This window comes from Lytechinus variegatus, chromosome 10 (assembly GCF_018143015.1).
Source record: "Lytechinus variegatus isolate NC3 chromosome 10, Lvar_3.0, whole genome shotgun sequence".
Lineage (NCBI taxonomy): Eukaryota > Metazoa > Echinodermata > Echinoidea > Temnopleuroida > Toxopneustidae > Lytechinus > Lytechinus variegatus.
The window spans coordinates 24,959,376-24,982,501 of NC_054749.1; the positions used below are offsets into that span (position 1 = coordinate 24,959,376).

Sequence of the window (23,126 nt, forward strand, 5' to 3'; positions counted from 1 at the left end):
AGGAGGGGGTGATGGGTGTCTTCATGATAGAGCAGCGATTATTTAGATAAAGGGGTTGAGGATCAAGTTGACGATAATGATGATGATAAAGATGACAATGGTGGTGGTGGTGGTAATGTCGATGCTGTCGAAAATGGTGGTGACGATGATGGTCATCATCATGACTATATTGATGGTAGTGATGATGAGGATGGTGACGATGATGGCATTGGTGAGGATAAATAGGATTTTGGTGGCCATGGTGTCCAAAAGTTACATGTTTTGCCAAAATAAACAAAATTACTACAATTAAAATATTATTGACGATTGCGACTGCGTTTTCCATGATGATTGTAAGTCTGTAGTAACCATGAATGATTGAAGAAAATAATGCCTACCGAAATGACGCAAGAAGAATTAAAAGAAATGATGATAAAAAATGAAATAACTACCAATGATTGCGAATGTGGTGGTCATGGTTACGACAATGTCGATGGTTATGCTGGTGATAGTGATTGTGGTAGTGATAATGAAGATGATGTTAATGGTAACAAATTGGGATGGTAATGATAATCACAATCATTATAATATTTCTATGATTTTTAGGCAACTATTTCCCCATCCTTTTAAATTTCTCCATCTTCATTTTGCCATCAATCAAATAAACTTAGTCTAAAACATGATATCGATTTCATCCAAGTCATGGAGAAAAACCACAATTGTATGCACGCTTGCTTGTTAAGATGGTGACCCACACACACTGCGACCTACAATATGTACATAACATTGTATCCCTTACAATAGATCGATTAACTGGCATACAATATAACAATACAAGAACAAAGAGATCTTGATCAAACAGACCCTGTGCCGTCAAGTACACTACTTTGCTTTCAACACCCGATAGCTCCAGTCACCGATACGGGCGGGCGAGCGTCCCGTCGTCATGGGAACCAAGAACCCGACACGATCGGCCATTGTCGTTTTGATAACGAATACCAAGTTGTGTTGTGTTCTTTCTTCTCGCGTTGCAGACCAATATTTTCTCTGTCGATCTTGGCTGGGGTCTCGGTTTTGATTAATTTTTTAATACCTTGTTCCCGACCAACCATCCCCATAGTTCAATTAATAAGGTGAAAGACAAAGAAAAGGGACTGAACGTGACATTTATCGAGAAAAGGAGTGCATACAGCGTCTGGTGGTGGCGCCGGAGTCAGAAGAGGGTAGTGATTTTGGCGGCTGTTGCTCTAAAAGATTTTCCAAGAGTTATCTACAGATTTCTCTTCTATTTTGTGCACCCGATGGAATATCAATTTCCTTCACTTTTTTGCATTACAAAATTCGTTTAGCCCCCCCCCCCCCCACTCCTCCCATTTTCCAATATCCACCTGAGAAAGTCGAAGGTGGATGAAAGTTCAGGACCGTAAGATTAGCGTTTGATTATTCCAGAATAAAAATTATTATCTCGTTAAAACCTAAAAAGAACATTTCCACTTTCGTCATTGTGATCACCATAACCACTATCACTACCATCATCATCATCACCACCATCATCATCATCATGATCATCAACAACAACATCATCATCATCATTCTATCATCATCGTCACAATCATCGTCAATCATAATTAACGCAATAGCCAATACCACTTTCATTATTAATTATCATTATATCATCATCACCATCATGATCATCATGATAATCATCATCATCGATTATCATCATCATCATCGTCCTCCTCATCATCATTGTCATCAGTTTCATCAAAATCATCGTCATTACTATCATCGTCATCTTCATCATCATCCTCATTATCATCGCCGCCATTATCATCAAGTTTCAAAAAGTTTTTGGACAGGTGTTTTTCTCAAAAAAAAATGAAAATATCATTTTGTTTCATTTTTCGTCTTCAAATAAAATAAGACCGATTACAGGCCAGAAACAAGCAAATAATTGAACATGATGGCCAAGAATGTTTTTTTTTTATGGAATGGGTTGAAAAAAATTGTACATATTATTTCCCTGTAACTTTCTCTCACTCACTCGATTTCTCCTCCTCCCCAGCCCCCCCCCCCCCCCCCTCTCGCTCTCTTCTCATCCCGGACTTCTCCCTTCGACTTCGTTTTATCTGCTAATCCTGATATCTCCTCTTTTCTCCTTGATCCTCTTAGTTCTTACTCTCTCAATAATTCTACTCCATTTCCCATACAGACACTGCAAGAATGCAAATAAAGAACCAAATCCCTTCTCCATTCCTCCCTGTAATTTCGTACTATCGTTGTTTTTTATAGGGGTGTGATGGTAATTCTCTGACAAGTTTGTTGATATCAGCCCTACCCCCCCCCCAAAAAAAAAGGAGAAGAAGCTGGAATCAAATGCCAACAAAAGGTAACAACCAAAATTAAACACAATATCCTTCACAAAAAGAAAAAATAATATCTAGTTTCAGAAAGAGGTTAGGGCGGGGACGGGCGACCCCTTAATTGTACAGGCATATTATATCCCTCCATAATTTACCCTTTGTCATTTCACTACTGTTTTAGACTTGCACGTGTTAGCGAACATTGATGTCACATAGATTTACAATTACATAAATAATCAAATCAAAAATATAATTTGCAACATTATTTTATTTTTCACGGTTTGCAAAACTACATATTTTCTTATTCAAAAGTGAGACAGAGAGCAATAAATCACGTCAAAAGAATCATTGAAAACGCTCAAAATAAATACCTGTGAATGTGTTCATCAATGAATGATAAATTAAATGAAAGATAAAATCACACACGACTTCAAGGACAAGTCCACCCCAACAAAAAGTTGATTTAAATAAAAAGAGAAAAATTCAACAAGCATAACACTGAAAATGTCATCAAAATCGGATGTAAAATAAGAAAATTATGGCATTTTAAAGTTTCGCCTCGTTTAACAAGACAGTTATATGCACATCTCGGTCGGTATGCAAACGAGGAACTGATGACATCACTCACTCACTACTTCTTTTGTATTTTATTATATAAAATATAAAATATTTTTATTTTCTCATCATTGTCATGTGAAATGAAGTTTCATTCCTCCCTGAACACGTGGAATTCAATTATTTCAACATTTTGTGCTTCAGGCAAGGAGGTTCTAATCGTCAAATTCGTAAAAATTGAAATATTGTATAATTCAAACAATAAAAAACAAAAGAAATAGTGAGTGAGTGACATCATCGACTCTCTCATTTGGATGAAACTGGCTCGTTCATATAACTATTTTGTTAAAAATAAACGAAACTTTCTTATTTTACATCCGATTTTGATGAAATTTTCAGCATTGTGCTTGTCTGATTTTTCTCTATTTGATTCAAATCAACATTTTCTGAGGTGGACTTGACCTTTAAGTAACTGAAAGCAATTATTGTGCATGTACAATTCAATTAAGAGAGAAACGGGTAGACAGAGGGAGATGAATAGTAGGATGAGGGAGAGAGTGGGTGAAGAGAGAGGGGGAGAGAGAGGGTGAGGGGGGTGGTGGAGAGAGAGAGGGGTGGGGAGGGAAGAGAGGGGCGAAGCTGATGATATGAAAATATATTCATCGAAATACTGAATACATATCTTTTGTTCACAAAGCATGCTGGTGAATGGATTAGACGAAAAAAAAATTGAATATGAATGTTGTATGGCACGGGACTTATAAAATGGATTAATTATTTGTTGGTATTACTTGCACTCGTACTTATAATATTCCATCCTTAACTATGAGACGTCAATAAATGTTTGTTTTGTTGGGGAAAACTCATATTGTCTCCAACAAGTAAATCTCAAGAGAATTCTTTTATTTCTCATTTGAAAGCGGTTTCGCTCCACAATGCAAGACAGATTCAAGTACATAATGTACAATGTATATATGACAATGAATAACAAAGAAGTCTCTGTCGAAAATTGGCAAATCAAAACAGCAGTTTCCTGCAGGAATATTTTGAAAACGACATATTATTAGCCATTTTCGTCAGCTCCAAAACTTGGGACGAAACTGCTGTTCTGGTTCACCATTCCAATTTTCGACAAAGACCTCTCAGCCATTCATGATCATCAATTTGGAAAGACGACCAGTCAAATATTTAGACATGACAGATATTGTTTCTTTAAGAGAATCGTTCTATCAATCTATCCCCATTTCAGTGTGTGTGTGTGTGTATTTGATTTTTGTCAGACGTGTATCAATCAGATATGATTATTTGCGTCTGGGACCGACCTTTAACGTCACCATCCAAAAGACATGACCAGGGCTCGAACCTCTGCATCAATTTGTAACTTCCCACAGCTTGGATTACAGGTGCACGCCAGTAATTGATGAATATTTATACAGTCTGATGACACAGAAAACTTGACTTTTATTTATCATGATATTTATAAATGTAATGAAAACTACATTTGTTTTCCTATCTAATGCAAACGGGTGAAAAGTGTATTAAGTGGTAATGTAAAAAAATATAAAAAAACAACGTTTTGGTGTGCTCTTCCAGCTCAAACTTTGAATGATGAGTGTTCTGATTCTCAAAATTTCATAAAGCCAGTTTAATCAATGATGATCACCGTATTAGCACGAAACACCTGCTACGCAAGCCGCACAATCCGATGGACCTTCCGCAGATCTTTGGCTGTAGCTCAAAATAGGGGGTAATCGAATCGATCGCATATCGATACTAATGTTGAGTCGTCTGCCCCGACTCCACACGTAGGATGAGGGACCTCCGCTTGTAACATTGTCTTCAACAGTTTTAGGGATTTCAGGACACTTTTTACCATGTTTCAAGCATTTCGCTGGAGACGTCGAGTCTGCGTATATGCATCCCATTGATCGTCGGCGCAGCGAAACTGATTTACTGCGGAGAATGTCTTTCAAGGCTGGGCGCCACGAAAATATCGGAATCTCGGAACTCATCTTCGGCCGTTCGTCAACATTCGGGTAGTGTTCGATCGTGTCCTGGGCTTTCGCAACTGCTTCGATTTGCTTGTTGAGATAGTCTCCACTTCCGGAAATGACCGAGTCGTTATCATCTTCGACAGCCTTCGTGCTGAGAGAGGAGGTGACCTCGTATCGTATCCTCGGACCAGTGATCGAGCGGGATGATACGACTGGCAAGCTATCTGAGTCAATCTTTAGTGTTGAAGGAGAGTAAACTTGGGTTCTTGCGCTTTTGGACCTCGGGATGGGTCTCTCACTGTTCTTATCCTTGTGGGCTTGAGCTGGCACAACATCTTTGCTATAGCTTCTTCTATTATGTTGAGTATTAGAGCTCGGTCTCTTGACTGGGGAGGTGACACCGAGTGACTTTGATACTACCATTAACATTGACTCGTCACTTTTTAATAGTGTATCATCAAGTTCTTGATCACGTAGTTCTTGTGTCGCTTTCTTATCGCGGCAATTAGGGCATTCGCAAATATCTTCAGATGGGATACTGCATTCAGATAGGACGTCTTCATCTTTCTGCATCAAATCCATATTAATCTTTATTGGTACTCCTGTGACCTTTAAGCCATCGTGGTACTGTGAACCGATCCGAACGACCGTCACGCCGGCGCACTTGCTGGTTTGTAACTTTTTCGATGCTTGGACGATAGAGGGCGATATACCACCGCGGAGCGATTCGTGCTCGTAATTATTCTGTGTCTTGAGTTTTCTGACTTCCTGGTAGACGTCAGACTCGGTCATGCGATCGGGGTCTTCGTCTTCTATCCTCCGGTAGTCGATCTCCAGTTCATCATCGGTAACTGAAAAAAATAAACAACAAAAGTGCAGATCAATACTCAAAGTGGTCATGAGAATAGGTTTGTGGAGAAACTGAGGCAGAAAAGGTGTCCCGTTAATTTGATATGGGGTGGGGGAAAAGATAACCCCAAATTATTTTAAATCAAACATCGTTCTCTTTCTCATTTTCATACATTTTGTTCTTCAATTTTCCTTCCGTAGTTGTTTTATTCCGTTAGAGCAATAATATTTCTATCTTAGATAAATGTTTGGTACCACAAAATCGTAATATAGCCTTAATAACGAACATCGGAGTAAAATCGCATGAATGAACCCGAATGAACAGAACAATATAACGAATTATTACAGAACCGTAAGAGACAATGGACGCTAAATGACAATCTGTGATTGGCTGTCGAGGTAAATATTCTAGAGCATCTTATTCATGTATCCAGAAATCATCGCACGAATTGATACACCATGTCTTGTTTTAAACACTGGTGTAAATGAGCCAAAGCTTTTAAGGGGTCCAAACTCTGAGACAAAATTACGAAAAAGGCGTGAGTGAGCACAACTGTTGATCTTTTTGATAGCAAAAGCTAATTTTGTGATAGATTTTAGCAATTAATTTAGAAATAATATAATATCTCCCTTTTCCAGTATACTCTTATCTATTTTTCTCCGTTTTCCACTTCAAAGTAAAACCTTATTTTAAGGGGCATGCCCCCCCCCATCTGTACGCCTAGAGTTTTTAAATTTATCATAATTTATTGCACTATTGATATTTGTAAGGATGAATAATGAAAATGAGAGCCTGACAATGATTATCATTCTTCCTTCTTTTTCCATCATTAAAATTATTAACATCGTTGCATAAACCTGTATCCCAAATTCATGATGAAGGAATTGAAGATAAAGAGATGCCGTGAGTCTAAGGTGTTTTCTCTCAACAGTCTATTCATTCTAATTGTTTATTAGTTTATCATAATTGTTTGCACTTAATGGGTATTCATTACAAGTGACGGTCAAAATTAACATATGTTTTTCTCAACTATTATATATGACTAACTCATTCATTATAAACCTTTGCAGAAAATTATTTGGCTCAATACCATCATGCTTAACCAATACACGCCTCATTTAACTTCTGTCAAGTTTTAAATCTATAAATCCAGCAATATTATGAGATTGCATAATTAATGAACTTAAATGCATTTCGGATTTTTTTGTTTAATCATTCATATATTTTGATACAAAATTCGTATTTATTTTATTAGCGTAAAGAGCCAAACATTTTCGAGGGGCCAGACATGGTGTTTGGGAAAAATCTATCAAAGTTTCGACTGAGCAAAAATGTTACTATTTCTTATACCGAAACCGAATTTTGCGATAGATTTTGAAATAATATCTGAAGAGATACCCTACCTCAAATTTTCTTCGTTTCCTATTCTCATCCCGGGAATCTCATATCTTTCTTGGTTGTGAAATTTTGGCCCCAAGCCCCCCCCCCCCCTTCATCTGTAAGCCAATTATTTTTTATCTATTCTAGCTAGGAGAAAAAGATATTGATTTTACATGCCTTGTTATTCTAGAAATGAATCTGATGAAGACGAGGGAGGTAGATCGACTAATAATGTCTTTCTCCACTTCAGCATTAGTATAATCTTCTACTTAACTACTAGGAAGCAGGGCGACGCCAAAGCTAACATTTTGTTTTCATTATTGAGTAATATTTTAGTGGAAATATATAGGGTTACACACCCAACAACCCTTTCTTAATGATTTTTCTTTTTTCTTCCCATTTCCATATTTTCCCTCTTTCTCTTAATCTTTTGTATTCACTACTCGAAAATATCATGGGGGCAATCGCTGATCGCTCTTCTGCCCCTTACAGGAATAAATGCATTGAAAGGAAGAGCACAATAATATTGTGCAGGACTGATTTTACAAAAAACTATGCATATTTAAGTAATAAGAAAATATTTAAAGAAACGGGTACTTGGTAATTTTCGTAATTATCAGGGCCTATACACTTACCGACATTGCTCTTACAGTTGGCACTTCTCACACGGGTCTTCATTGGAGAAACACGAAGTGAAGCTGCCGCAGAAGCTGCACGATAATTTCCCGCCAAAGGTCTCATCCCTCCGTTCACCGCGGTCGTTCTTCTAACCGCCGTCCGGCTCCGCGGGATGACCGCGTCGCGATCATGTCTTCGAAGCGACGCTTGAATGTGACTGCTACTGTAAGGGCGTATAAGGTGTTTCTTGGTAGTGAGTAGCATGAAAGGTTGGTCCGAGTCATCAGCATGCGTATGACCTGGGGACGATGTTCCTTGGATACCCCAATCAATTGATGGCATCTTGGAGGAGTTGTCAAGGTGTGCCGAAATGGGTCGGATTCTTCCGAGAATTTGCCTCTCTTTTGTTGACAAGAAACGGGATGAGACGATTCAATCTGTCGTGAAGGAGTTCATCATTTTCAATCACAAAGAAGGCATCCGCATCAATTAATGATAAATGATGTTGAAGATTGAATCAGGAGAAATATAGACAAGGCGAGTTCAATCTTCATTCCTTGACAAAGTATATGCCCTTATGTATGGAATCATTCGATGACGTAGGGATGGTTCTTGACACCAACCTTTGTTATTTATATAAACGATGAAGTTGGTATGTCACAACCTATTTCATTAATGATATTTCCCTGATTTTCAGCACAGAATCAGTCTGAATTTTCCCCGATGCTACCGAGGAATCTGAATGGAAATACTCATTCTTGACGAGCAGAGGATTTCTTAAAAGAATTCTGTTTAAAATGCTGAACGCTATCTACTAAAACAGTCGTATGAGTAGACCTATTATAATATTTGGAATCCACCAACCTAACATATTTCGAAACAGTCGTTCGTAAAGATTTAGCTCATTAAACAAAATGGTGGAGTCTGGTGAAGTCTAACAACCTTCTTCCATATCGAATGACGTTGAAGATGAAAATGACTTGTCACCTTTCCTTTCACCTTCTCCAAAGCCATTCTTTCAATAACAAAACACTCCAGCCAATCCTGTTGTTTCCTTTGCTACAAAATCCAGGATTCGAACAAAGGAACACCTCCGATTCTCATTTAAATACAAAGTAGTTGTCAAGTTTGGATTATCTCATAAGATTTCACACTTGTATTGTTCTGGTCAGTGACTGACAAGGGATCTACAACAGGTTTTGGTTAACCGAAGTCCTGAGAAACAATAGCCCGAATCTTGATGGATCTAATTGTCAGAGTCCCGGAACAAAGCGAACAAGGTCATGATTAAATTGGTTCTTATTCATTTTATTGGACGTTTGACAGATGAAAGGATCGTTCTTGTTCCAAGGAATAAATCGATGAATGATTTTTTTGAGGCAGACGACTGTTATAACAGACAACGTATCGCAAAATTAATTAAATTCAAGTATGGGCTCCCAAAGTCGTCGCGCATAATTATGAAAAGCTTTAAGACAACAGAATCATAAAATCATGTCATGGACTATGAGCGTTCCACATTATGGTGAAGAAATTTTAATGAAATGTGACAAAAAAAAATTGAGTGAGAAAGACGACTAGTTTTGTCTTTAAATATGGTTTAGTTTTGAATGAAGGTTACAATGGCTGCATCAAATTTATGGAGAGGTGTGAATAAAAGGATAAGAGTGACGCCATTTTTGTAATCAATGAAAAAGCAGGGATACACAGTAAAGCCTGATTAAGAAATTTCAGGGGCTTTGGCGAAGAAGAGAGATCAAATTCAACTTGGTTTCGAAATATGATTTAATTTTGAATGAAGGTCAATTTCATGAACTTACTGGTCCACAATCAAGTTCTCCCCTTTTCACTTCCATTTTGAGAAATGTCTTTATAACTCTTAATTCTTCTCTCTTTTGCTCTTTCATATTTTTTTGTCTGTTATTTTTTCTCCTTTCATATACGTCTTGCTGTCTTTAATTCTATATTTCTCTACTTCTTTCTTTCTTTCTTTTCTCTCTCTCCCTTTCCTTCCTTCTTTCTTTCTTTCTTTCTTTCTTTCATTCTTTCTTCCTTCCTTTTCTATATCTTTCTCCCTTCCTTTCTCTATTCTTTCATTTCTTTTGAGATGTTAATCATGTTGTAAGCATGTGATCATTAATTGCTAATTTTTGGCACAATTACAGAATCCTTCAGGAGTCTCGTTTCAATAACAAATTTATCATCGAAGAGCTTTGAAATTCCCACAGGGAGTTCAAACACTATTCATTCCTAAAGTGAAAATTCGCACCTATGAAACCGACTCCAGACCTTTCAAAGCTATTAACGTTAATCTGAAAGTGGCAGATCATTGGTAGACTTGGAGGAGCTTTCACAGATGCTACTGCATTGAGGCAACTCCATTCATTTGCTTCTTGAATTCATGAATGACTATTGAACTGAAAATCTTCGTGTCTAAAAGAATATTTAAACGAATAGAATCTATTCATTTAAAAACAAAACTTTGTTTCACTAGACATTCTATTAAAATATCCCTCGGATAGGCACACTGCTGAACGTTGAATAGATCGTTTTAGAGTGAGAAATAAAGCTAAATAAACAATCAAGGAATCAACATTCATAAAATAGTTTCTTTATTACTGCACTTGATAAAATCAACACAATATATATTATAGACCATCATGGTCAATTTTGAGTGTTACCGTTTTATATCCAAGAGAAAGAATTATTTGTTGCGAAGTGTACAGAAGAAAAATATAAGTATATGTATCAATATCTATTATCTACCAATATGCGCTTTGACTTCAAATAGCCCTACTTTTCATAACCCTGATTTATTGTAAAAAAAACACCCGCAATTATGATACAGTGCATAAGTGTGAAATTTCTCTATGGCAAAATCAAATTTCTAACAATTCAAAGCTGAAATTTTGTAGGACAAGTTGACCGGGCCCCCTTTCATAAAGATTATTTTATGATAACAAATGCACAATTTCTATGAAAAGTTTACAGCCAAATTGAATCATTTCAGTAGCTTTAAACTGTTATTGCAATTATGTTATAATAAACGAGCCACTTTTTTCAACACTGAATAATCCAATCAAGTTATACGACCAAGGCTCCCAGTTCAATAATTATTTACCTTCTTAATTTCCCTTCCGTTCTGACTTACTCTTTATCCTATTGTCCTATTTTCAATATACTTGACAAATCATAAGGGGGAGGGGTGGGGCGCCCCAGATTCAAGGCCATATCAATGCAAAATACAAGTTAATTTGAAATAAGGATACAATTATCATTCAATCTTCGGGAATTTCGTCGAATTCAGATGTGAAACTTTGAAGGTAAAGGAGTAATTCGTGTTCTACTTAAATTTTCTTGATAATTTGATTATCAGTTGTGGTGTTAGTGACGTCACATATTTTTCTTTAGGGTATTTCCAATCACAATCTGAAATATAAACATGGTCTGACCCCTTATGGAATAATCATTGCGATTTTGTTTTGATCTCCTCACACACTTTGCATTATATTTTAGAAAATTAATAGTTTTTATATACCTCATGCCATGAAATAAAAATTATGAAATTTCGTTTTATTTTTTTATTCTAAGCATTAACTTTTGCTAGAATATAAATCTAAAATAAAATACATTTTAAATTACATTTATAATCGGCCCCAAAATCCCAAAGTCTAAAGTCACGTATTCCTATTCTCAAAAAGTCACTGTACTCTGACTAGTAGGTCCATGCTCAGAACAAACACAGGCTAAATGTAAACAAACTGTTTTTTTTGCCTGCTTGTATATTGATTGCATTCCTCTTTTGATATACTTGCTAGTCATGAATTTAGTAAATGGTTTTAAAAAAAATGCATCAAGTTGATGTGCAGAATCGTTTTTTTAATTCAAGATTATAGTCGCACATGTCAATAGTATTGATATCAATCAGAAGATATTTTTCAGATATATTTTCTGCTAAATAATTGATCAATAGAATATCAAATGACAAATCATTCAAAAAAATATGAATAATATAAACTAATTTAAACAATGGAAAAAAAAGAAATTCTAATAGAGTCAATGATCACTACTATGTGTTAGAACTCTGAATAAAACCGTTCAACTGGATAAAATCCGTAATCCTTTTTCATGAACGATGTGGGGCTGTTAGGAGGGCAGATACCGCCTCCCGGTGAACTTTTGAAGAAATTACAGAGCGGGCAATCGAGACTATGCGACGGTACGATCACAGGAGCGAGTTGAGATGGACTACCGTACACGAAGACAGTATTCGACGTCATGAACCGGTTTTCCGGCCAGATGACGTGGGGGTGAGCGGGTTGCAACTTTTTCATGACGGACTCGGCGATGTCGTCACCATGTGTATGGTCTTTATTGGAAAGGTTTCCGTTCATGTCTTTCAGCATGGCGCTGCTGTGTTTCATCGTCTTGCGTCTGTTTTTGGCAGCGCTGACGCACCTGTCTCCCTCATCGTTGCTTAAAGCTCCTTCGGAGAGTTCGGGCGTGGCGATTTCACTTCGCATCGGCATCTTTCTCTCGTCAGTTTCGGAACTCGTCGGCCGCGTCGTGCAAGCGATCGTGTCCGAGTTATAACCGCATTCGTTTCCCTCCCAATGAACTCGATGTTCTTTTGAGTTGCAGCTGTCGCTGTCTTTGTCACCGCCATTGTCATCATCTTCAAGTCGTGCGAGGATGACATCTTCCAAGGTTGCAGTACTTAAATCAACATCGACGTCGATTGGTTTATTTTCGACACGTGGTAATCGGAAAAACGCTGACCTAGTTGGTCGCTCCGTTTCTTCAATTTCCTTCGTTGGTTTTCTTTCCTTTGCTGGTGGCAGCTTATCCCGATTTCTTACTTTCTTTCTTTTCGTATCGTCATCACTCCCGTTTGACGACACCGACGATGTCGCTACCTTGACACTGGCCTTACCTCTGACCATTCCCTCGCTATCACCCCAACTGACTGAGTCTACTTTCGATGTCGAGCATCGCTGTCTCCGCTCACTTTTCGTCGCTGGTTTGTTCGATTTCGCCCGATCAGCAACTGGTGCCGACAACGACTTCCTATGTTTCTGCAAGTTTTTCACCATATCTACCCTGCTGCAACTTTTCCCTCTAACTCGTTGAATCCCATCCACTGCATCTTGCTGTTTGACCGACTCCTCTTCGTTCCCCGAATCTTTCCGACTGTCCGACGGGGATGACCGAGACGATTTTGTCGATGACGTATCACTCGGCTTCGGCTCGGTAATTTTCGGCAGCTGTAGATCCTCCTGATTCCCAGCTGGTGCGGTCGAAGGCTTCGGTGGGTTAACGATCCCAGCATCCTTCCACATCTCTTCCATCACTTCATTCGCCGTTTTCGTCAACATCTCCAGTTGCTTGTCACTGACCCTCCCAAGAGGCCGAAAATCGACCCTCCGCTCAAGCGACGATAAACGCCTGCAATGCTGATACTGATCGCTCTGCGATTGGCTGACATTCCGACTCTGCTTCCGCGACTGTCTCTCCGATGCATTCGAATGTTTTTGATTAACGGCACTGCGACGTTTAATCGACGTCGACGCTCGCCACTCCTTCTTATATCTGATACTGGTGACCGTTCTTTCGACCGCCGAGAGGGCGATTCGAGCTGGGGGATGTGAGAATGGGGTGGTAGCGAGCAAGGTCGCTGGCATCACTTCCATCATTGAGTCTAATCTTATATCTTGCTTCATCCAAACTTTGCTTTCAGTCAAGTCTGAAGACGGTTTTCATTTTGAGTTGATGAGATCTTCCTCCCTGGTATCAATTCATTTACACCCATCTGCGAGAAAATGAAAAGAGGAATTTTATATTTAACACAAATCAAAATCAGAATAAATCAACAGTTAAAAAACCGAATCGCCCAAACTTAGGAGCTTGAGTAACTCGATTCTGGTTCATAAATCTTCGAGTAATTGCGATTTTTTAAAAGATACTATTGCAGGCTGTTGAAATGATGTAATCTGATTTATCAACATAAAATTTGTCATATAATTTGAGCATTTCTTTTTAGCCGTAATAATAAGTCAATGGCTTTCATAATGAAATATTATACGTTGCTATAACGTGTGTTTTATTTAGTGTAAGTCATAAATTATGTGAAAGAATTCCAATGTAGTATTTACAAGAGATAAAAATCTGGAAAAAAGAAAAACAATCAATAGCAAAATTGTATGAATTATGGTACCCATTATATATTTCAAGAGAAGTCTGTTTTCATTAATCATTAGTTTCAAATTCACGGTATGAATGACTTTGAAAATAATGTTTCCTCGTTACCCCCTCCAACAGTGGTTCAATCAATAATGAACGGAATATTTTGAACTCATTGTACTGAAATAAATATCTGTAAAGATATCAAAATCATACTGACAGTGATCCATTTTTAAATGCAGTTACAATGCCTACACTCCCGTGTATACAAATATAGACTGATTCAGATTCTTCGAACAATTTCTACCACCTCGTATCAATTTGTATCAACAGGTATACTGCGTGCATGATTGGCACTAAAAGTTTGTATTGAAGTATTTATTTATTCCTCCATTCTGAATGAAATCTCTCCTAGGGCGTGGATATAATTACCAACAATATTTACCCCCTTGGAGTGACGAACGATATACTTTGGACAAAGGATTGTTAGGATTAGTTTTCAAATTGGCTTGTAAATGAGAAACCGTTGTACGTTGAATAAAAAACAAGCAAAATAAAAAGGTGTATTTTTCTTGTATGATCATGGAGTGTCAATGTTTAATTTGATCCGGTTATAGTTAAATGAACTATTAGAGTCGAAATAGAATTTTAAAATGAATTTGACGAAGTTACACATGCACTAACATGAACATCGCTCTAGACTCGGACCAAAATAATCAATTTCTAAAGATGTCATATTATTATATCTATTCCTGGTATTCGTGTCATCATCATCGTAAATATGGTGCAAGATATTTGTCAGGTTAACAACACAGTATAGGTATTGCCACTAAAAAGCTTTCAGTGCCCATCAGTTTTATTTATCAGTTTTATTTATTCAACAATACAGCAACCAGCTGTAGATCTCCGGGATCAGCGGAGGAAGAAGATCAAACATTATGGTTAAGTATTGGATTGATCATAACAACGTTATTATATGAAGGAACGGTTTTGCCATTTTTATTTGATTCCTTGTCAATAAAAAACATTGTTAATGAGATTAAGAGCCCCTTTCGGTGTCATTCAGTGTCATTATTGAAAAAATCGTCATCATCGTCACCATCATCATCATCATGTGTTATCATCATTATTACTACCATTATAATCGTAACAATGTTAACTTGATCATCATCGTTATCATTAACTTTTAAGGATATTACAATTGTCACCTTCATAGCTATCGTCATTACTTTACTATTGTAATTTTCATTATCGTCACTATAGTTATCATGTTAATTAAACTGTGGAAAATCATCTTCGTTCTTAAATGGATATTCAAAACGCTTAGGTTGTTCAGTGGTCCTTTACCGAATCATCAGAGTATGATTTTCTTTTGCTTTAGACATTATAAAACGAACCTTAACAAAAGCATGTATAAATATATCTACATTGCATTCATTTCAAACAAAATTAAGCCTTTTAACGTATAATCTTTCAGTTTGTCTGAAGTTGAGTTAAAACTTTAAAAATGAATATTCTTGAGAAATTAAAGCTAAACACAGATTGTTAATTTACTTACCTATGAATTGAACATGGAGGATATCCTTGTTATGTTTTCAAAAGAAACCGTCATCTTCATCATATTGTTGTCGGAAGTAAGACAATGATCATCTCTCTCACTTGAACAGTCGAAACAATGATGTAGCTGCAGAGATGCAGCTCGCATTCCTGCACTAACCTCTCCAAACGTGAACTCCTCAGAATACAGTCTTCGAATTACACCTGAAACTTAACTCTTGTCATCGGCTACTGTTAACTGAGATCACGAGGTCATGTCAATGAGATCAACAAATTAAGAAAATATAACCCTAAAAATGTCAAAATAAAGATTCGAGAAGATCATATCGCTGTATGATTCGGATTGAGGGTTGCATATACACGCGAGTATAATGTCGTCCCGTTACCAAAGCAAGTTTTACAGCTCCGCGATGTTGATGAATAGAGCGAATCGTGTTCTGAGCGAACAGGAAGAAAGAAATCAAAATGTAAATCGATTTAACTCGAAGTCTCGTGTACTACAAAGCCATTTGGAATATAATTCCTTTGTCATAGAGAATTCCAAATCAATATTAGGACCTTTCAATACAGTGGTGCTTCATGTTTTTCGGGGGAGATAGAGCGAGGAATCCCTTAATTCTATCAATGCATCGCTACCCCCAAATTTAACTACTCTTTTGCTAATAATGTAATAATTACACAGATTTATTGATTTCTGTGGTGCAAATGTAGTATATATCAACCACAGTAAAAAGGGAGCCCGATAATTATGTAATAAAAAATTCCAATATTTCTTTTATAATCCTAGACGTATGCAATGACGAAGTTATTGATTGAATAAAAGGTTATAAGTTTAATTCAGAGGCGATTCAAGTCTATCACTTCCGGAATGATTTTGCGTCACTCATCGTCAGAAAACATCAGGCGGGCTGCTTAATGAATTGATAAAGTAATAATAACTAATGAAACAACATAAATCAGAGTTTGGAAAACCTAATTCCGATATATGTTTAAAAGTAATGATTATTGTCATTATTTTTTATTATTGTCACATTTGTATAAGCATAAAAATGAAAATATAATGTCTTGTCTTATCAAGATGTTTGCAGGAAACTTATTTGCATAATTCATGAAGGGTGACACTGAATACATCCGTTGGTCCTGGCCGGCAGGTGTTTATACCACCAGATGAAACAACAAGGCTAGGTTTACCAACAAGGAGTGCTTGTTGAAAACGGTGACAAACGTTTCTATTTACCTTTAACTTGAAAAAACCCATCCTTGTCAAGCGAATATCGACAATCTAACCACTTGAAGAAAAACATCGACCGTGTTCCTCGAGTACCTCGCCCGAAGAAAGTCGGTACCAATTAGAGTTCACTCTGTATAGAACAAAGGCTTTAAAACAAAGGGTCCGTGAATGAGATCAGTGTCCGAAAAGGCCAAAGATCTATTCAGATCAATGACCCTTATTGACATCTCAGAGAACTTCATGGATGAACTCTTGTTTTCAGTGTCGAAATTATAGTGCGTGCAATAGATGTCGACGGGTGTCTTTAACCCCCGCGTTCACCCAGTTATTGAGTCAACTCAGGTTTTTTTCGTTATTCTTGTCATCTTGGCTTACGGACGTCAATCGTTCTCGGTTAAAAATGTAAGCTAGCCTCAATGCAAAAATATCTGTTATTATGCCAGTCATTAAAAAAAACTTTTTACGGGAACTTTCAACCAATCGAAAGCACGCTTGATTATGTGAGTCGCGATTAAAAATCAACTCTTTTCGCAACTGGCTCCAGATGAATGGGATTGGTTCCCTAATCAGCTTTACACATCGGTAAAACAATTGCTGATTATTCTTTGGTTGACCTATATGGGCATTTTAACGCTCTGGTGTGTTTTATTAACGTTTGTTGATGGAACAGTCAGATTTATCCTTGATTCTGGTTGGCTAAGAAGCACTGTAACATGATAACTGTTGGATAAAACATGAATTGTCGGACAAAACTTTTGACAAAACCTTTAATGAAACGCTCCATAGATCGAATTCAATTACACATTCAGTTCCTTTTTAAATGTCGAATGAAAAAAATAGGACACATTTTCGCGAGGATCGAGGGCGGGTCCCAAGCCCGATCAGTTTCTGGTGCCTAAATGAGAATAATGGAATCACTATTAAAACATTAACTTCTGATAATGTACTTATAGATTGATAGTCACCTTGGGCAAATCTTGTCCAATTCTTTTTCTGCGCAACCTGATTTTTATATCAAAATTTAAAACTCGTCTTGCTCATTAATGTGTGAAAATGAATAATTTAATTGTATGATAATGTAAATGAAATATCATAATTAATTTGCATTTGAAGAAAAATGATATGGGAATCCCGATTTCCTTTTTTTCTGGGACGCACTGTATTTTGAACAAAACGAAAGAACGCTTTGTTACTGTCTAATTCTGACATATGTCTGCTTTGGAATATTTTGAAAATGTATACCACAGCGATTGCTTTAACATGTTTAAGCACACAGCAAAAACTGTGGTGTTAACCGGTGTACATAGAGGACCACACCAGTTATTTTACACCGGTGTTAGTTTTACAACTATAGGTGTTATTACAACACATCTGGTTGTTACATTTACACTCTTTGGTGTTCCATGTTCCATCTCTAGGGTGTAATTTTAACACCTCAGGGTGTGGTCCCCTATTAACACCAATTGGTGTCAGTTTTAACACCACAGTTTTAACAGTGCATGTCATGTTTAAATCATATACGTAGTTGAGAAAAAACGCCCCAAATACGCGAAGTTCTGTCATTAGTACCATTAATCTGGAACATATAAAAAAAAATCTTCCTTTAATTCGGAGGATGGGGGGGGGGGGTGCATTCAAAGGTTTGATCCTTGCTTTGTCCGTTTGTGATGAAGCCGTATCTTTCCTTGCTGGGCCAGAGTCAAGACATTATTACAGATGAAGATATTTTTAGGAAGATTGTTAATAATTTATTGATTCAAAAGAAAAAACCTAACTAAACATGCATATCATATGTTACAAAAAAGTATTGTACTTCCAATACTAAGAGGGAGAGTAAGTGGGAAGAGCTTTTTGGGCGCCAGCCAAAAGAGATAGACTGGTCCATAATACACAGGGATAATTTTAGATGTACAATAGAAACTCAACTGAGAAGTTTTTATTTTAAGATTTTTCACAATGCTTTTGGAGTTAATGCCTTTTTGTTTAGGATAAGGAAACGAGATTCCCCCGATTGTTATTTTTGCTCAGAAGAACCTGAAACATTGGATCATTTATTTTGCAACTGTAATAAAGTAGTCCCTCTCTGGGAAAATTTGATGGATAAAATATATACTAATTCTGACATTTCCCGTGAATTAGTATTCTCAAAATTCAATTATTATTTTGTTTGGTGTACATACGGGAAGTAAACATGACTCTTGTATTAATGTTCTATTTTTGTATTTGAAATTTTACATTTACTCTTGCAAACTTTAGGAGAAAGAACTGAGGTTTGAAGCTTTTATCTCAATGGTTAAATCAAAACAAAATGTAGAATATAAGATAGCTCAAAAAAAGAATAAGCTGAGTGCTCATTTTAAGAAATGGACCATACAGTTTTAAGGAAATTTATCCTGTTTCAATTATTTTACTTATTTGATGTAATTTGTACTTGTTATGCAGTAATGAGGGTCCTCTTTTATAACATAGGAAAGTATGCAGAAAGTTAAACTTTATACAAGCTTTTAACATTGGGAAGAAGTGCGTGTGTGTGTGTGGGTCTGTGTATGTGTGAGTGGTATGCTGTGAGGATGGATGTCTGTGGCTGATTATTAAGTTAACTTTAGATGATTTAGCTTGTTAATGTGTTTAAATAGCCTTGAACTTATTGTCAGCCTATATTGCTTGTTACTGTTATTTTATGAAAACCAATAAAAACAGAAAAAAGACATTATTATAGAGTGGCTGGTTCTGAGAGAGGCATACAGTTTGGAACACATACATGTATACGCATGTGCGTGCGCATGATCAGATGAGTGTCGTTTACAGCGTTTGTTGCAGAGTTGCAAAACTTTTGAGGGTCTCCTATCTGCGTGCAGTCACAAAAATACGACGCGGCGGGGATATTTTTTTTATGTTTTAACTTCGCTTTACTTAAATGAATAAATAAAGGCAAAATATGTCTTCGTCTAAACTGTTCTTGAATAAGTATATTGTCGAAATTAGTTTTTCTTGCTTTCTTTTATCGTTTGATGCATGTGCATATAGCTTTCTTCGTAGTAGTTTCGGTTTTCTAATTTTGTACATTAGCATTATTGTTTATCATTGGCTTTATTATATCACCTGTTAAATTGAGAAAAAAAGGAACACAACGGCTGGAAACAGTCTTTTTCAATCACGGTATTTGATTAAAAATATATTTATAGATCCTACATTAGGAAGGTATGATAAACCAGTGTGGGTCATACCTACAATTTGAAATGCCCGACCAAACCGAATGGATTTATGGTCTTCCTATATTATATAAAATCGCATCATAGATGAAAAACAGATCATTCCTAGGAGGTTCAATATCATGTTGATGTAGAATTTTTAAAAAATGTTGATTCCGGTGGCCAGAACAATTTCTAATTTTATTTTTAAAAATAATAACATAAATTTCCTGCGCCAACATCATAGGTTGCGGGAATCCACCTATCATTCGGTTAACTTATACATTCAGTTAACATCATCATCATACTAATGATGATGATGATAATAATAATGATAATAATTATTTTTTGTATAGCGTATATATCATGTACCGTTTACATTTCTAGTATATGTCTAAGCGCTTTCAAAAGACATGGATTTTGTTCCCTGACTTTATAGCCCAGCATGCGTCCAAGTTTTTCAAGGAATAAACTTCATGGAATATATTTCAAATGACGCAATGATGGATCATGAAGATACTATGGGAAGAGAAGAGAGATAAACCAGAATCAAATTTCACGTTTCAATTAAGAAAGAGAGAATATTTATTCCTCTTTAACGCTTTCACCCTTTCCTTACAAATATATTTTTTTAAATGCCCTCTCTTTCTGTACCCCCCTAAATTTCTGTCCCCTCCTCTATTTTATTACGTTTTCTAGGGACCGGCAGTGGGTCACATGCCTCCATGGCTCGTCTTGTGACGTCATGACATCACTCATTATGACGACTAAAAAGGTAAAGGAAAATGATCAGTAGATCAAGATTTGTTGCATCGATTAAAATATATTTCAACTGCTAGAAACGAAGAAGAAAAATAACTAACAAACAAGGACGACATTTCGAGGAAACATTTCGCTCTGGGTGTCAATTAAGAGTATTACTATTGTTTCCATTATATGACTCAACATTGACATGGACAAAGTCTCAATGAGATGAGGAAGGAATAACTTTGACCAAAACAAGATTACAATGATCAGTTCTTCCGATGCAGGTCAGAAAAGAAAGGAGGGTGTGTGATCGACAAGAGATGACAATAGAAAGTTCACATTCAGCATTCATGGGAGTATTGATATCTATTAGAAAACATACGTCACTCAAGTCTGGGGATAAAGCCCTAAAGACAATGGTGAGATTACCCGGAAGCGTGAAGGACATACCCGTCAGCGATGGTTTCAATTGAATTAGCCACTCAATTAGGTTAATTGGGAGAAAAGGTGTCATCTATTAGGGTGTGATCCATTTCAGGCCTTTGTAGCATCAAGTGGTCAAGTGCCAGGCAAAGAATCGTTCTCATAAAGGATTTCAGGATAACAGGGATAGATCGGGTCATTGAAAAGACGGGAGTGGATAGAGAGTAGGACACAGTTACGATCAGAAATGATGGACATCTGACGATTTCATAACGGCATTTGCAAGAGATCTTAGATTCACTTTCTTGTTCGCAGTCGAAACGAGAGGACATGACTAGCAAATTTCGTCCATCAGTGTCAAAAATATTGTATTTAACTCTGTTAAATGACACTCTCCTTCCGAAGTTTCAACTATTTTGAAGTGACAATTACATTCATTCGAGAAAGACAATTTCCAGTTTGGAAATAATCTATTTCGTTTTTCATCGAGAGAGTCTTTTTCCTGCCTTCATACGACTATTCCATCTGTGAATGTGAATGCCCTCAAGATGGTGGTTAAAGAGAGCACAGAACTGCCGATGGGAAAACGACCAAGATCACCTAATGACCACAAATCGATCTGCGAGAAAGAAAACAAGCGACATGACAAACGTGACAAAGACAAAACAAGAATCCATTCCAAAATTCGCTCAATCCTGACAGCCAACGACAAGCATGACATGGATTCTTTCACAAAAAGCGGTTCAGAGATCGACGTCGACATGCGGACCCCGAGTCCGTCGATGTACGACGTCCCAGGGTCGCCGACGGCATCGGCTCCAAGGCTTCCCAGCAAACTGAAACATGTGCTTTTGTATGAAAACACGATGGAACAGAGGCTTCTCGATCAGCAGATACGAAGGCTAGACTCACAACAACACCGCGGAGCGATCGCCATGGCTACCGACATCGCCAAAGTTCGTGAATCGTCTTCGAGACTGAAGCGATCGGCGCGGAGTTCGAGAATTAATTCAGCCGACGCTGCTGGAGCATTGCGATCAAGCTTGCCTCCCATCATCAACGACCTCAATCAACATTTTGCAACTTATGCAGGAGCACCGACTATTCGCGCACAGAGTCCAACGGAGGTGATACGACAACGGGCTCTACGGCAAAAGTCTCGTTCGGCGGGAACTTTTCTTCCTAAAATTTCGAAAGACGAGACTAAATCTGAGCAGAAGCATAAGACCAAACAAGCCAATGTTTCACTGCCCAATCTGATCTCTTCCAAATATGACATGAGTACTCGAGTGCAGAACGTGCACAACGACGAAACGGCGTCGCGTCCGAAACCATTGTCGCATTCGGCGATTACGAGGCGATCTGTCAACGACGAACGATTCAAACAATTACAGGAACGTCTCCTAGATATGTCAAGTGTTTTGGAGTTGGAGAAGCGACTTCGACCGTGGGTGTTGAAGAACGCCAACGGTACAGGTACAAGCGTTGAACAGGACAATGCCAAAAATGTGAAGGGAAAAGAGGACACGGAGAGGGTCAACAAAACTGTGGTCAATGCTTTCGAAGACGAAAATGATGAGAACCTGTTCATTGCAGACTATTTCGACAAACGGCATCCTAATACCCCAGTGAACAATTTCAAGTGTAATGATGTAACTATAAATGAACTATGAGATCAAATCGAATTTATTAGTTGTTCATGTGCACATTTTTGACAATTGTCTAATTAGCATGTTTGGTGTAATTAACTTTATATTTGCATAATTATCGTGTCTGAGATTACCATAACACAATGAAGAATGTTTGCAAATATTTTGAGTATATTCTGTCGTGCAAAATGTGTGTTTATTTTATATAAATAATTTGACAAGGTTTATTGGTTAAATCAACATAACACGATGAACATTCTGATCAAACTACCTCATTAAATATGACTGTTATTGATGCATTTCATCAAAGATAAATCTTAATATGTAATTCAGACATGTATATAATATGTAATCTAACATTGCCATTAGCTGGTGCTTGTGTAAAAGGTGAATACTACGGTATTATGGA

At 37.2% G+C, this 23,126-nt stretch overlaps 2 protein-coding genes across 2 annotated transcripts; both read right to left on the reverse strand.

Moving 5' to 3' along the window:
• Positions 1–4,517: 4,517 nt before the first annotated feature.
• Positions 4,518–8,714, reverse strand: LOC121423060. Its single transcript, XM_041618336.1, has 2 exons — positions 7,757–8,714; positions 4,518–5,742 (listed from the first exon to the last, which is right to left on the reverse strand). The coding sequence occupies exons 1-2, from the start codon at positions 8,079–8,081 to the stop codon at positions 4,565–4,567; spliced, it is 1,503 nt and encodes a 500-aa protein (XP_041474270.1). The 5' UTR covers positions 8,082–8,714; the 3' UTR covers positions 4,518–4,564.
• A 1,616-nt stretch (positions 8,715–10,330) lies between these two features.
• On the reverse strand, positions 10,331–15,931 carry LOC121422944. The gene is made up of 2 exons (XM_041618186.1): positions 15,478–15,931; positions 10,331–13,548 (listed from the first exon to the last, which is right to left on the reverse strand). The coding sequence occupies exon 2, from the start codon at positions 13,457–13,459 to the stop codon at positions 11,816–11,818; it is 1,644 nt and encodes a 547-aa protein (XP_041474120.1). The 5' UTR covers positions 13,460–13,548; positions 15,478–15,931; the 3' UTR covers positions 10,331–11,815.
• Positions 15,932–23,126: the final 7,195 nt, after the last annotated feature.

What these genes read in the sequence shown, in the direction of transcription:
- LOC121422944 (XM_041618186.1), bottom strand. Translation starts at nt 13,459, where the DNA reads ATGAAGCAAGATATAAGATTAGACTCAATGATGGAAGTGATGCCAGCG.
- LOC121423060 (XM_041618336.1), bottom strand. Translation starts at nt 8,081, where the DNA reads ATGCCATCAATTGATTGGGGTATCCAAGGAACATCGTCCCCAGGTCAT. An exon ending in CAACTGTAAGAGCAATGTCG is followed by an intron (nt 5,743 to 7,756) that starts GTAAGTGTATAG and finishes TATTTTTTTCAG; the next exon opens with TTACCGATGATGAACTGGAG.